The sequence below is a fragment of the Lithobates pipiens genome, unplaced genomic scaffold, assembly GCF_037356315.1.
Source record: "Lithobates pipiens isolate NorthernLeopardFrog02 unplaced genomic scaffold, aLitPip1_a1.2 Scaffold_8, whole genome shotgun sequence".
Classification (NCBI taxonomy): Eukaryota; Metazoa; Chordata; class Amphibia; order Anura; family Ranidae; genus Lithobates; species Lithobates pipiens.
Window position 1 is genome coordinate 555401206 of NW_027507903.1, and position 15089 is coordinate 555416294.

At 43.1% G+C, this 15089-nt stretch overlaps 1 protein-coding gene across 6 annotated transcripts in view; it reads left to right on the top strand.

Annotated features, from left to right (window-relative positions):
• The window catches only part of DDHD2 (DDHD domain containing 2), an 88686-nt gene that overhangs the window by 35883 nt on the left and 37714 nt on the right, over positions 1 to 15089 (top strand). For 3 of the 6 annotated variants that reach the window (XM_077469948.1, XM_077469947.1, XM_077469946.1), the window contains exons 2-4: positions 408 to 597; positions 6553 to 6743; positions 10383 to 10472. In XM_077469948.1, the coding sequence (XP_077326074.1) occupies positions 417 to 597; positions 6553 to 6743; positions 10383 to 10472 (462 nt within the window). In that variant the 5' untranslated portion in view covers positions 408 to 416. The remainder of the gene's footprint in view (positions 1 to 407; positions 598 to 6552; positions 6744 to 10382; positions 10473 to 15089) is intronic. The other 3 variants (XM_077469951.1, XM_077469949.1, XM_077469950.1) reach the window with 1 other exon arrangement.

Sequence of the window (15089 nt, forward strand, 5' to 3'; positions counted from 1 at the left end):
AAGTATTTGGCTCTGTTCCAATGCTATAACATTTATTTAGCATGGGTAATCGGGCCACACAGACGCTCCTATGTGTACAGAACTAAGCAAACTAGCACCTGAAATATGTGTTAGTTTATCCACCCAAAATGGATTAAAACTTATCAGTTGTTTCACTTGGCCCAAACTAGAGTCTCCGGATGTACTCCAATGCATGGTGAATACTGGAATAAAAACACATGACATCTACGGGTGACCTTTGTCCGTATTTGATATCCTCTCTGTGGTTCCCTCTCAGGGCAGGTCAGATGGCTGATCTCACCTGATACCTTGGGAGAGGACAAAGTCTATAGTAGTATATTTGTCAGAGAGAAGCAGTGTTGTTCAGGCAGCCGTCATTGATTGTTCTATATCTTTTTATGTTGCAGAATCGGGGTATGTCTTCATTGGAGGCACCTCCACCCTCCATCTCCTCGAAGACCAGTGAGATGATGGAGACACCAATGACATATGAGGCTGTGGTTCCTCACTGGTTCTACAGAATACAGGACACCAAGGGGTCCTGGAACCCATTCAGCAAAGAAGATTCTGACAAACTGGAGGAGGCTTATTGTTCTGGTACTGTATATACAGCAATGACAAGGGGCACTAATAGGAGGAGGTATAGCCATGAATGGCAGGAGTTTGCAACAGTAATGCAGAGAGCGTTAGATTCTCAGAGGGTTATTGAAAGAGTGGTTTATTTGAAGAGCATGATAAATAATGTATTCTGATAAGAGTATGTGATAATCCTTGTAAATACATCCCTTCTTTTACATCGTTCATTGAAAACTACAGCACTGTGTATTGAAGACCAGTGAAATGCCATCTAATAAGGGGTCTATTTACTAAACAGTGAATGTGACTTGCACCAAACGTTCTCTAGTGATGAATCAATTGTCATTTAAAAGGCATGCGCCCAGTAGATTGCCTGCAGTGAATGTAGGGGTCCCTGTTTTATGACTATACCCCTAAGCTGAGGGCACTCAGTTTTTCATTTTTATATATTTTTTTTTATAGTTATGTGCAGACCAAGCTGTCCAGCAAATATAACAGTTGGCATTCATTCACATGAGGATTATGTGCTAGGTTCTGCAAGAATCCTGCATATTCCGGTATCTGGATTTACAGGTATAAGCAGATAGTTGTGACTATTCTGCCTGTAGATAGCAATGACAGGCAAAGTGCTTGCATCCAGGCAGGGGTGGTCATCTGTCCCTAACCGCAGGTAATGGCTCCATGTGCAATTACATCCAGAGAACTGCGGCCGCTGTCAGCCTGTGGTTGTTTTGTACAAAATGAAAGGCCCATTCAACTAGGATTCCAGACAAGGGAATAAGCAAGATTCATGCCGCACACATAAATCCTTTGTGAATGAGGTGGTAAAGTGGTTGTAAAGGCAGAAGGGTGTTTTTTTTTTTTTTTTTTTTTAACTGCATAGAATGCAGTAAGGTAAACAAAACTTCCACATGCAGCCCCCCTAAATACCTAAATACACCCCTAAGTCCGATCGCAATCCAGCAGTATGCACAAGAGCAGAGGCTCTCCCAGCTCTCTTCCTCCTCATTAGCTCAGATACAGCAGCTGGAGCCATTGGCTTCTGCTGCTGTCAATCACAGCCATTGACGAAGGGGGACGACGACGAAGTCTGTGTGTCTTATGGAGCAGCTATGGAGGTACTCAGCGGTGAGGGGGGGGGGCTCCAGAAGCTTGGGGGACCCTATAAGAGGAAGATCAAGGCAGATCTGTGCAAAACCATTGCACAGAGCAGGTAAGTATAACATGTTTGTTATGTTAACAAAAAAAGACTTTACAATCACTTTAATTTTGCTGGACAATTTTATGTGCACATACATTTACAGTTGTTGAAACCATAATACCAGGTGTGCTTTAGCAGTTAGACCCCTTTCACATCAGGGCGTTTTGCAGGCGCTATAGCGTTAGAAATACCGCCTGCAAAACGCCCTAAAGAAGCTGCACCATTGTTTGTAGTGTGAAAGCCCTGAGGGCTTTCACACTACAGCGGTGCGCTGGCAGGACGTTAGAAAAAAGTCCTGCCAGCAGCTTCTTTGGAGCGGTGTAGGAGCGGTGTGTTTACCGCTCCTCCACCGCTGCTCCCCATTGAAATCAATGGGGCAGCGCTGTAATCCCGCCGGCAAAACGCCGCTATTGCGGCGGTTTTAACCCTTTCGCGGCCGCTAGTGGGGGTAAAAGCGCCCCGCTAGCGGCCAAAATGCGCCACAAATCTGCCGCAGATCAGGCGGTAAAACTCAGCTAAAAATAACGGCGTTTTACCGCCCATGCTATCAGCGGTGTGGTGTGAAAGGGGTCTTATAGTAACCTATTTTCTTTTGAACAATTTTAAAGCGGAACCCAGAACAACTTGATAAAAAATAATGTTTAGCAAGGAACATATAAGTGTTAATAATAAATGCGGCGCTGCCAGCAAGCTAAACTAAAATATTCCAAAAACCCTAGGCAAATAACCCAGTGAAAAAAGTGAATCCACCTCACAAAGTGTTCCAATGTGTAATATAAGGCAATACACTAGGAAAAATGAAAATTGTGCGTATATAAAACAATCATGTGAATATAAATAGCACAATCAAAAAATATTAAAAGTGGCTGAAATAAAATGTGCAAATAAATGCAGTAAACAATACAACGTGTCGACTTATTGTAAGTCCATATAATTGCTTCGTGAGCATATATTAAAGTCCATGCAAAAAACGTGACTTCCAAGCAAGTGATATTCCAGCAAACAACTTCAGTGCCAAACAGGTGCACCACCAGTTTCCCCCAGCCTCTCACCTCAAGAGCTTAGTAAGCAGACTCTGTATGAAACCAAAAAGCTATTCCATCCTCCTCCATCCAGCAGATAGTATATAACTGTACATTCCTTTCTCAGACTCTTCACATATCTCCCAGTACAGTGTGCGGTACATAGAGTATGAAATAAAAGGACAGGGGGGCTCTCATGTGTAGTAATTCAAATAGATAATTTAATATGATAACTGGTCACTTACATAAAGGCTGAGAACAGCAGATAGCGTCGTACGAACCGAACTTCCGGTCTCGGCCGCGACCGGAAGTGACAAGTGTAACACCACAGCTCCTTCCCTGACGCGTTGCGTCACACCCTCGTGACTTTCTCAAAGGGTGTGACGCAAACCCTTTGAGAAAGTCACGAGGGTGTGACGCAACGCGTCAGGGAAGGAGCTGTGGTGTTACACTTGTCACTTCCGGTCGCGGCCGAGACCGGAAGTTCGGTTCGTACGACGCTATCTGCTGTTCTCAGCCTTTATGTAAGTGACCAGTTATCATATTAAATTATCTATTTGAATTACTACACATGAGAGCCCCCCTGTCCTTTTATTTCATACTCTATGTACCGCACACTGTACTGGGAGATATGTGAAGAGTCTGAGAAAGGAATGTACAGTTATATACTATCTGCTGGATGGAGGAGGATGGAATAGCTTTTTGGTTTCATACAGAGTCTGCTTAGTAAGCTCTTGAGGTGAGAGGCTGGGGGAAACTGGTGGTGCACCTGTTTGGCACTGAAGTTGTTTGCTGGAATATCACTTGCTTAGAAGTCACGTTTTTTGCATGGACTTTAATATATGCTCACGAAGCAATTATATGGACTTACAATAAGTCGACACGTTGTATTGTTTACTGCATTTATTTGCACATTTTATTTCAGCCACTTTTAATATTTTTTGATTGTGCTTTTTATATATTTATTTTCACATGATTGTTTTATATACGCACAATTTTCATTTTTCCTAGTGTATTGCCTTATATTGCACATTGGAACACTTTGTGAGGTGGATTCACTTTTTTCACTGGGTTATTTGCCTAGGGTTTTTGGAATATTTTAGTTTAGCTTGCTGGCAGCGCCGCATTTATTATTAACACTTATATTTTATGTAGTACTGAGATTACTATTTTTTGCTTGGCTGCTTCCACTTATTTATTATATATTTTTCTTACACATATAAAAAAATTGTTTTTTTAAGTGTACATATATTCACTTTACACACCTTTTTTGTTGACACTTTTTGAGTGAGGTGAAGCGCATTAGCACTTTTTTACTATATTAGCAAGGAACATACATTTTACATTAATAATTATGCTACCAAAATGAGTTTGTGCTGTAAATTTCCTCCAGCATTGCTCCTTTTTCTTCTTGCTGGAGGCTGCCATTTTGCTGAAGCCCATAACCCTGAAAAGCAGTAAATCATAAAGCAGAAATAAACCCGTCAATTAATTGTTTTCAAAAAAGTTACATTCCTGGAATTCTGGGATTGCTAACTGTCACATTTGCGTATGTCCTCAGCCAAACTGTCAACCATCAAATGGCGGGAGTCATAACTGATCACATGTGCAGCACCATAGCAGATGCAGATCAAACAGAAGCAGCTTTATTGACTGTAAAGGATAGGAGGGCTTAATTCAGCTTAAAAATGGAGAGCAACTGAGCAAGTGAGGAGCAGAAGACACAGTATTACTGGATTTTAAAGTGGTTGTTAAGCCACTTGTATAAAGAGCTCCCATCGCCTCTGTATTAGAATAATAAGTTCCCCTGTGTCTGTGTTATATCATAAATATGCTTATCTGTACTAATAATGCACTGTCTTCCTGTGCTCAGGTGCCTCCTCTCCTCTCCTCTGTCCGGCTGACAGTTCCAGCGGGTGGGCCCAAGCACTGCCTCTGACATCAGCCGGAGAGAGGAGAGACAGAGCTGAGGAGTCACATGATCGCAGGGATGGTGGACGGTTCCAGCAGGGCAGTGAATGGTGTCTTTCAAATCATGTCAATAGCACTTTTAGAAATATATTTACCTAGAACAATGATGACCTGTTCAATACTTATTACCCGCTGTATCAGCCAACGAATTGTATTTTCAGTATCTTTGGATATCTCCTTGACTGCTACATTCCAAGTCTGGAATATTAAATTCTAAAAATGTATTAACTGCTGGGTGAGCGTTCAATGACCCTCCATATGGTGTGCTTTGTGCTGGTTTAGAAAATTGTCAAGCGACCGTGCCCTGAAGGGCCATATTCTTTAAGGTAGAATGAGCGAAGTGGGTAGAATATTGCTGTTGGGTGATAATTTGCAAACAATAATCCTGATTAAATTGGTTGTATAATCTTTTTTTATAACTTTTACCTACAGGTAAGCCTATACTAAGGCTTACCTGTAGGTAAAAAAAAAATATCGGTTTAGGAGATATTCCCCTCCCAATGAGCCGCTGACTGCAGTGGCGCATGCGCACAGGGGATTCTCGGCTGAAATTTAGGCAGACGCCGGACTTTCCCGGAAATAAATCTCCCGCGCGCGGGAATGACGATATCGCAGCTCCGGCCACTCACAGTGCTGGAGTCGGGATACCCGGAAGACACGCAGAGGGAACATGTCAGCTCCCTTGGCGTGTATCGGGTGAGATGTCGAGGCCTCGTTCTTAGGTAAGCATGCTAGCTCATTATGCCTTTTCCCTTGCAGGTCTGAACAAAAAAAAAAAATGGCAGTGGGTTTACTCCCACTTTAACCGGTAGCACCTATGTTTTAGGCTAATAAAGGGGTACTTTCATTACCCTGACCCCCTTCCTCCAGTTATACTGACTTTTCTATCTTATAAATCCCCCACCCCAGATCCTTAACTCCTACAGGGAGTCTTTCAAGGCGCACCCTAAGCAATGGCTTTGTTTACATCTTCCTCCATCACTCTGTCTTAGTGCCAGTCTATTGGACATGTCTTACCCATTTGAAAAAAATAATAGCTTTGGTTACATATAAAAGCTTTCCCTAAAAAGGGATTGGAAACCTGTATAGGTAAAATAGAAGCCATATTTGATGCAAAAACGTAAAAGTAATTGGATTTGTGAATCTGGGAAATAATCCTGTTAGCTTTGAAGTTAAGGAGCTTGGCAATCCTTTAATCTGCTAAGAAATAAGTCTGTCTTTTACTTACAGTATGTCATGCTACGGCTTTATCTGCAGGTAATACTGCAATCAGCACGCCGTTTTTAATATGTGGAATACAACTTATGCAATTTTCTTTTCAAAATCAGAAAGTTTTTTTTTTTTGGTTTTTTTTATCCAATGATGCCACCATTGATTTTTGAAGTTTGGCCGACCAAGCCTTCAATTTCACCTCATGTTGCTACAGAAAATAATTTTCTTGCACATGCGCATTTTTTTTTTTTCTTATTACATTTCTCGCACGATTCTCCCATCATTGATTAGAAAATGGTTTGTTTTTCAAAAAATTCCAGCGTGTCCGATTTCTCAAATTTGATTGCCAAACGAAAATCGGCTGTTGCTGCAGCTCACGAATGGTGCGAAATTCATACGAAAATTCTTAGATACGATTTTCGAAAGAAAATTCTTTCGAAATTTGAACTGTATATGGCCGGCATTAGGGGCAAAATGCAGTTACATCTCAATGGAACTTTCAGTTTAATTTGGCTAAATACATTACGTAGCTATATTTTAAAGGCATTTTATTTGTTCTGTTGTTATTAGGACAAAACCCCAACGGTATTGTAATTCCAGTGTGTGGAGGACGATATGACGTGTATCTGGGGGGCCGTCGAAGGCTGTCTGTGTACTGGGATGAGGAGGACTCTTTGGTGCAGAGGTGCACCTGGTTTTTCAAAGGAGATAAAGACAGCAAATATGTTCCTTATCCAGAGAACTTCAGTGAGACCCTAGAGGTAATTTATCTCTTCTCTTCCCCACTATGTTTTACTCTTCATACTGTCCAGTGAATTCAAACTTTTAAAGAGACCCCGTCACCAACTTAGAAATTGCAGTTTGAAGCACATAATCGAGTACAAGTGCATTCATAAAGTATTCATGCCCCCTTTGTTTATTTTTGTTATGTTGCAGCCTGATACTACAGTTGTTTAAATTCATTTTTTTTTCTCCTTAATCTACACACACAGTAGCCCATAATGACAAAGTGAAAACGGAATTTTCACAATGTTTGCAAATGTATGAAAAAGGAAAAGCAAGTTTGGCACAACCAGGACTTTTCCAAGAGCTGGTCGTCCTGGCCAAACAGCAATCGGGGGAGAAGGGCCTTCGTAAGAGAGGTGACCACGAACCCAATAGTCACTCTGAGCTCATGAAATCCTGTGTGGAGATGAGACAAATTTCTGGAAGGGCAAGCATCCCTGCAGCCCTCCACCGATCAGAGCTTTATGGCAGAGTGGCCAGACGGAAGCCTTCCATCTGCGAAAAACACATGAAAGCCCACAGAAAAGCACCTAAAGGACTCAGAAAACAAAAACAAGATTCTCTGGTCTAATGAAACCATGACTGAACTGCTTGGCCTCAATTCTAAATGTTATGTTTGGAGGAAACCAGGCACTGCTCATCACCTGCACAATACCGTCCCAAGAATGAAGCATGGTGGTGGCAGCATCATGCTGTGGGGGGGTTTCACCAGCAGGACTGGGAAATTGGTCAGGGTTGAGGGAAAGCTGATTAGAGCCAAGTACAGAGATATCAAACCTGTACCACAGCGCTCAGAACCTCAGACTGGGCCGAAGGTCCACCTTCCAACATGACCACGATCCTAAGCACACAACCAAGACAACATAGGAGTAACTTCGGGCAACTCTGTGAATGTCCTAGAGTGGCCCAGCCAGAGCCCTGACTTGAACCCTATTGAACATCTCCTGAACATTAGCCTGAAAATGGCTGTCCACCGATGATTCCCATCCAACCTGCCCGAACTTGAGAGGATTTGCAAAGAAGAGTGGCAGAAAATGCCAAACTCTAGGTGGCAAAGATTTTCCCATCATACCCAAAAAGACTCAAGGCTGCAATTTCTGCCAAAGGTCCTTCAACAAAGTACTGAGTAAAGGGTCAGTATACTTAAAGTGTTACTAAACCCACAACAGTAAAATAAGTCTGTATATGCAGAATAGCATGCTTGTTATACTCACTGTGGAATTTAAGGGGTTGATCCTCTGCATTGTGTGAAAAGGCTCTTTGATCCTATATGGACATATCCTTCCCTCCTGCACTGTCTCTCCTGGCAAGGCCAGAAAATACAGTGAGGGTAGTCCTCCCGCACATGCTCAGTTTAGTTTCTATTGCTGGAGAGGACATTTCCTTGTTCTCAGAGCTAGCCAGGTCATAGGATATTGACATCACACACGTAGGTGTGTATACAGGCTATAGTGGAAATCTCCTCCTACCTGAACACACAGCTCTGGACAAACTCTGCAGGTTATCATGTGACCATGGTATAAAGATCAGCCAAAAAGATATATAGTGGCAGTATTTTAATGCAAAACTATAAAATGAGCTATTTTCATAATACTGGTTTTAGTAACACTTTAAGTACATGTGATATTTCAGTTTTTTTACTTTTTAATAATTTCACAGACGTTTCTACTTTTCACTTTGTCATTATGGGGTACTTGGTGTAGATTAATGAGAAAAAAATGAATTTAAACAACTGTACTATCAAGCTGCAACATAAAATTGAAAAAAGTGAAGGCGGTCTGAATACTTTATGAATGCACTGTATTGTAAATGCTTGTAAGTATTTTTTCTTTTCATAATTTTTTTTTCCACTTACAATTTAATAAAAAAGGTAATACTTACCTGCTCTGTGCAATGATATTGCACAGAAAGGTCACTTCCCCCTCTTCTGGTAGTCAACTTCATGCTCTTCGAAGTGCCTTTTTTAGCAAGCTGGGTGCAAGGAGGCCATTTGTGCTCACTTCTAAACTGGGCTGTGTGCATCTATAGATGCATACATTGCTGGTAAACCATGCCCCAGACACCACAGGAGTGTTACTGTGTAAGCAGAGTTGAGGGGAGCAGTGCTGGAGCCAGACGCAGCACTGGAGAGGGGACATGGATCCAGGTAAGTGTTTAGGGATGGGGTGGATAGGACACATAGTGGGGCTTCTTTTACCCTAATGCAGAGAATTAAGGTTAAACATGTTTAGAATTTAGTACTTCTTTAAGGTCAAAAAGTCCAGCCAGTGTGCCTAAAACCCAGCTCCAGCCAGAACCATCATTTAAGTTGTGGCTGGATTTGGAAATGTTTAGAACCCTGCCATAAATGTATTACTCTCTCTATTCCCTATTGGGGGAATTTCTTCTAACTTCCTGCCTGTACGATACTGCAGCATCCCGTCAATTGACTGTGAAATGCAACCACAGCCTAATTTCGGCCAGCAAAAGACCGATGAGTGCTTTTTGTCAGAAAACGTGACTGTGTGTATGCTCCATCGGAATTTTGCTGGCCGAATTTCCGCCAGCAAAAGATTGAGAGCATGTTCTCAATTTTTCTAATGGAAAAAGTTTCTATCGGAAATTCCGATCGTATGTATGCAATTCCGATGCGCAAAAACTCACGCACGCTCAGATTCAAGTACAAGATGGAAGCTATTGGCTAATGAGTATTGAACTTCCCTTTTTTAGTCCTGTCGTATATGTTGTACATCACTGCGTTCTTGACGGTCGGAATTTGGTGTCACTGTGTGTATGCAAGACAGCTTGAGCAAAAACCTGTTGGAATGCCATCGGGAAAACCGTCAGAGCTTTTTTCGACCAAAATTCCAATCGTGTGTATGCGGCATAACACTCTAATGTGTTAGAATGTTTTGTAACTATATTTCCCATGATGCTCATGCACTCTGCAGTGTGGTTGAGCATCATGGGAAATGTAGTTCCAAAACATCTGGGGGGCCAGTGGTCGTCATCACTGCTGTAATAGTGCTGTTCATACTGAACTTTCATCAGCTAAAATCTAGGGCCATAGAGGATGATCTTACAGACTTCTACTGGAGTTATAGTGGGACATCTTGGGATGAAAACTGGAACCATTTATATGTCCTAGGTAAAGCATCACTATTTTTTGTTGTCACGTACATTTCACAATTAAACATTTGCTCTAATACGGGGGGGGGGGGGGGGGGGGGTTGCTAAAACTGGAGCAGAGACAGCATCTGGTGCAGCTGTGCATAGTAACCAATCAGCTTCCAACTTCAGCTTGTTCAATTGAGCTTTGACAATAAAACCTAGAAACTGGTTGGTTACTATGCACATCTGCACCAGATTATGTGTGCTATGGTTTTAGTTCCCCCCCCCCACACAGTGTAGATGTCATGTCTCATTTAAAACGCGTCGGAAGGCATTGTGCCTTCTGGTGATGTTTCTACTTCTGATCTTTGGTGTGTACTGCACTTTTACCACATATGAGTTTCAGTGTCTAGGAGTGTACAGCCCTCCTGTATTAACCTTTGCTACTTGTATTAACGCTTGTGGCAAGAATGGATACACTAGGAAGAAAATATGGACTGTAACATTTGATCGTGTTTGTGCAGACTGCCTACATGGAAGCAGTAGTCCTGAATGAATGGAAGAAGAGATTGGAATCTCCATCCAGAGACCTTGTTATTCTACATAACCCCAAGGTAAATGGAAAAGCGTACTGTCAGCCATACTATACCCAGATCTGCATCATTCTGTGAGAATACTGAAGTGGTACTTGGTGGGAGGATGCATGCTCTTCTTGAAAGGAACGAGGCAGGATAGAAACACTACCGCTGCTATTGTCTTTTTTTGAATGTGCAAGCTCTGGGACAGTTCTTCCTATTCTTTCTGTACCACGTACTCACTATTGCTGGAATAAGGGATTTCAGCTGTGCAATGAACCCATCAGGACATATGCACTGGAAATATATGTCCTGATGGGTTCATTGCAAAGGGTTAGTTCACCCAAATTTGATATTTCCACTTTAGACTGGAATCTGGGGATTGGAGTCACCCACTTGCTCTTTTATCTCTTGGAGGCCTTACTGCTATGATTCCCCAGACTTTCTGCCCCTATAAACTGTATTTTATCATATAGGTCACACAAAGCACAATTTGAAAAGAGAAGAACATGGAGGATGCAGATGTTTTAAAGCGTTAATGAACAACAATCGTTCACTTACAGTTAGGTTAACATCTGTGAGCAGTCATAAGGTCTCAACAGTGTGATGTACACTCACTGGCCACTTTATTAGGTACACCTGTTCAATTGCTTGGTAACACAAATTGCTAATCAGCCAATCACATGGCAGAAACTCAATGCATTTAGGCATCTAAACGTAGTGAAGATGATTTGCTGAAGTTCGAACTGAACATCAGACTGTAGAAGGAAGGGGGTTGAAGTAATTTTAAATGTGCCAGGGTTGTTGGTGCCAGACGGGCTGGTCAGAGTATTTCAAAAACTGATCTGCTGGGATTTTCACACACAACCATCTCTAGGGTTTACAGAGACTGGACCAAAAAAGAGAAAATATCCAGTCAGCGACAGTTGTGTGGAGGAAAATGCCTCGTTAGAGGAGAATGGGCAGACTGGTTTGAGATGATAGAAATACAACAGTAACCACTTGTTACAACCAAGGTATGCAGAATACCATCGCCAAATGCACAACACATCGAATCTTGAAGCAGATGGTCTACAGCAGCAGAAAGTTAAACTCGAGTGCCACTCCTGTCAGCTAAGAACAGGAGACTGAGGCTACAATTCTCACAGGCTCACCAAAATTGGACAATAGAAAATTGGAAAAACTTTGCCTGGTCTGACAAGTCTTGATTTCAGCTGTGTCATTCAGATGGTCGGGTCAGAATTTGGCATAAAGCATATGAAAGCATGGATCCATCCTGCCTTGTATCAATGGTTCAGGCTGGTGGTGTAATGGTGTGGGGGATATTTTCTTGGCACACTTTGGGCCCCTTAGTACCAATGGAGCATCATTTAAACGCCACCACCTACCTAAGTATTGTTGCTGACCATGCCCATCCCTTTATGACTACAGTGTCCCCATCTTCTGATGGCTCCTTCCAGCAGGATAATGCACCATGTCACAAAGTTTAGATCATCTCATCACTGGTTTCTTGAACATGACAATGAGATCACTGTACTCCAATGGCCTCTAAAGTCACCAGATTTGTGTGAAAATCCCAGTAGATCAGTTTTTGAAATACTCAGACCAGCCCATCTGGCACCAACACCTTTTGGGATTTGGTGGAACAGGAGATTTGCATTGTGGACGTGCAGCCGACAAATCTGAAGCTACTGTGTAATACTATCATGTAAATGTGGACCAAAATCTCTGAGGAATGTTTCCAACACCTTGTTGAATCTATGCCATGAAGGCAATTCTGAAGGCAAAAGGGAGTCCAACCCCGTACTAGCAAAGTGTACCTAATAAAGTGGCCAGTGAGTGTATAATATGGCACCCTGATCTTTAGCAGCTGCTAGACTGTACCCAGTAATGTCGGCATTATCATGCAGGACTATTTTTGAAGCTTCCACCAGAGGGAGTCAAAAGTGAGTTAACAGAAGATTACGAGTAAAACAACTACTGGAAAAATTAAAGTGATTGTAAAGGCTATTTTTTATTTTATTTTTTAAATAACAAACGTGCTATACTTGCCTCCTCTGTGCAGTTTGTTTTGCACTTCGCTGCTCCTAACCCCTCTCTCCTACAGGGGGCGCCCAACCCGAGTCAGCTCCGTGTATCCATTCAGACGCAGAGCTCGACCTGGCCCCACCCCCTCTCTCATCTGGTTGGCTGACTGACTTTGACAGCCGTGGGAGCCAATGGCGCCGCTGCTCTGTCTCAGCCAATCAGGAGGAGTGTCCTGGATAGCTGAGGGGATCGTGGACATCGCTGGAGAGAGAAGGGGCTCAGTTAGGTAATTGTGGGGTGCTGGGGTGGCTGCTACACACAGTTTTTTTTATCTTAATGCATAGAATGGAAATTTTGGTACCGAACATTAAGGACACACTAGGCCGAACATGACAGTTTTTAAAAAATATTAATATTTTTATATACTCTGTAATTTTATTATATTCAACATTTAAATTTAATATCATTAATTTAAATTAATATGAATTTATTGTTGGCCATTATTGGCACCTTTATAAGCAAGAAAATTGCAGTCTCTAACCATCTCTTGTATCATGTCCTCAGTCTCTGACCATCTCTTGTATCATGTCTGCAAACACACTGCTAATAGTATTAGCAAAATCTCCATTCGGTACACCACTAGCAGACATGATACAGGAGATGGTCAAAGACTGCAGACATGATACAAGAGATCAATGCAGCCTCACCAGTTCCTGTCATATGCAGCTTGCCTGTGCCCGTCAGATGCAACCTGCCTGTACCCGTCATGCAGCCTCTCACCAGTGCCCATCATGCAGTCTCTTACCAGTGCCAGTGTATGCAGTCTGCCTATGCCCATCATGCAGCCTCTCGCCAGTGTATGCAGTCTCGTATCAGTGCCTGCCATGCAGCCTCTAATCAGTGCCAGTGTATGCAGCCTGCCTGTGCCTGTCATGCAGCCTCTCACCAGTGCCAGTGTATGCAGCTTGCCTGTGCCCATCATGCAGCCTCTTGCCAATGTGCATCATATAGCCTCTCACCAGTGCCAGTGTATGCAGCCTGCTTGTGCCCATCGTGCAGCCTCTCGCCAGTGCCCTATATGCAACCTCTCACCAGTGCCAGTTTATGCAGCCTGCCTGTGCCCGTCATGCAGCCTTTCACCAGTGCCAATGCCTGTCATGACGCCTCTCACCAGTGCCAGTGCATGCAGTTTGCCTATTCCCGTCATGCAGCCTTTCACCAGTGTCAGTGGATGCAGCCTGCCTGTGCCAGGATCAGAGCGGCGATCTCCATGTGTCACAGAGCTGAATTTGAATTACCGGCCTGCAGTAACAATGTCCCACCTCCTGTGATCACATCACACTGATTCAATGTTCCGTCATTGGATCAGTGTGCCGTCAATCACAGGAAGCGGGACATTGTTACTACAGCCGGACAATTTAGCTCCCTGACACAGGGAGATCGCCACTCTGTGAGGTGGGAGGGGAGGACAGGACCTTGAGTCGAGATGACATTCCGCAATGGGTGGCGCCGTCACCTCTGCTGTGAATGCGTGATTTTCGCCGATATTATCGGCAAGGTTTTCCTTTCAGCCATGTGCCGATTTTCAGCAGTTTATTTTCGGTCACCAAATTTTGGCTAGTTAAGATAAAACACCTGCTGCATTTACAACTCTTTAAAGTGGAATAAACAGAGTTGTCCAAGCAGAAACGTGCACCACTTTTCTAGGCATAAAAAATGAAGCAGATCCTGCTGCTAATTAACAAATGGGTGAAAACCTCTCTGAAAATTAGGAGCGATCAGTTCTTCGTTCTGTGAAAGGCATGACAGTTGGAGCTGCATGCTCCGATCTCTCTTTCCATTTCTGCCCCCCTGTTTGGCGAGAACGAGAAGGAGGGCTGCTAACCTTGCAGGATAACCTAAGTGTAAGTAAGAGATTTATGTTTTACTCATTACAGCTTTCCGTTTTGGCACACCTGTATGCTCTTCTCTCTTTACCAGTATAGATCACCCCTGATCTGCTAGAGGAGCTGCAGAATCTTTTATCTTATACCAATGGATCATCAAAACAGAAGCGGTAGATACTCTGCTCATTACCTTTTAATGCCCACCTTGAGTTCAGCTGAAAATATCCATTTGAGGAAACTGACCTAAAGCACAAATTAATCAGTTGATATGCAGCATGAACACCTATTAACCACTTCCCACCCACCATATAGCTGAATGACAGCCAGTAAGGATGAGCTCAGGCATGTTTGCAAACAACACGTGCAGAGCCTGCCAGGAAGTCTGCACTGCACAGGGCTAATCACAAGCAGTGAGACATTGTCCCGATGCACGGCTGCAGAGATCGGGAAATGTCTCACTGCCTGTGATTAGAATTTTACAGCGTGACTTCCTTGTGGGCTCTGCACGTGCCGTTTATGAACACGCCCAAGCTCATCCTTAACGGCCGGAATGTGTCATATGATGTCCAGCAGGTTACGCACCACTAGCGAGTGGCAAGCGATGGTGTGGTATGTCAGCCTATGATGTCCAATCACAGCTCATCACATGGTAACCATGAAGTGCCGTTTATCGGCTTTTCCTCTACTCACGTTGACAGGTGCGAGTGGATAAGAGAAGATCTGCTGCTCTCCTGACGGTGGG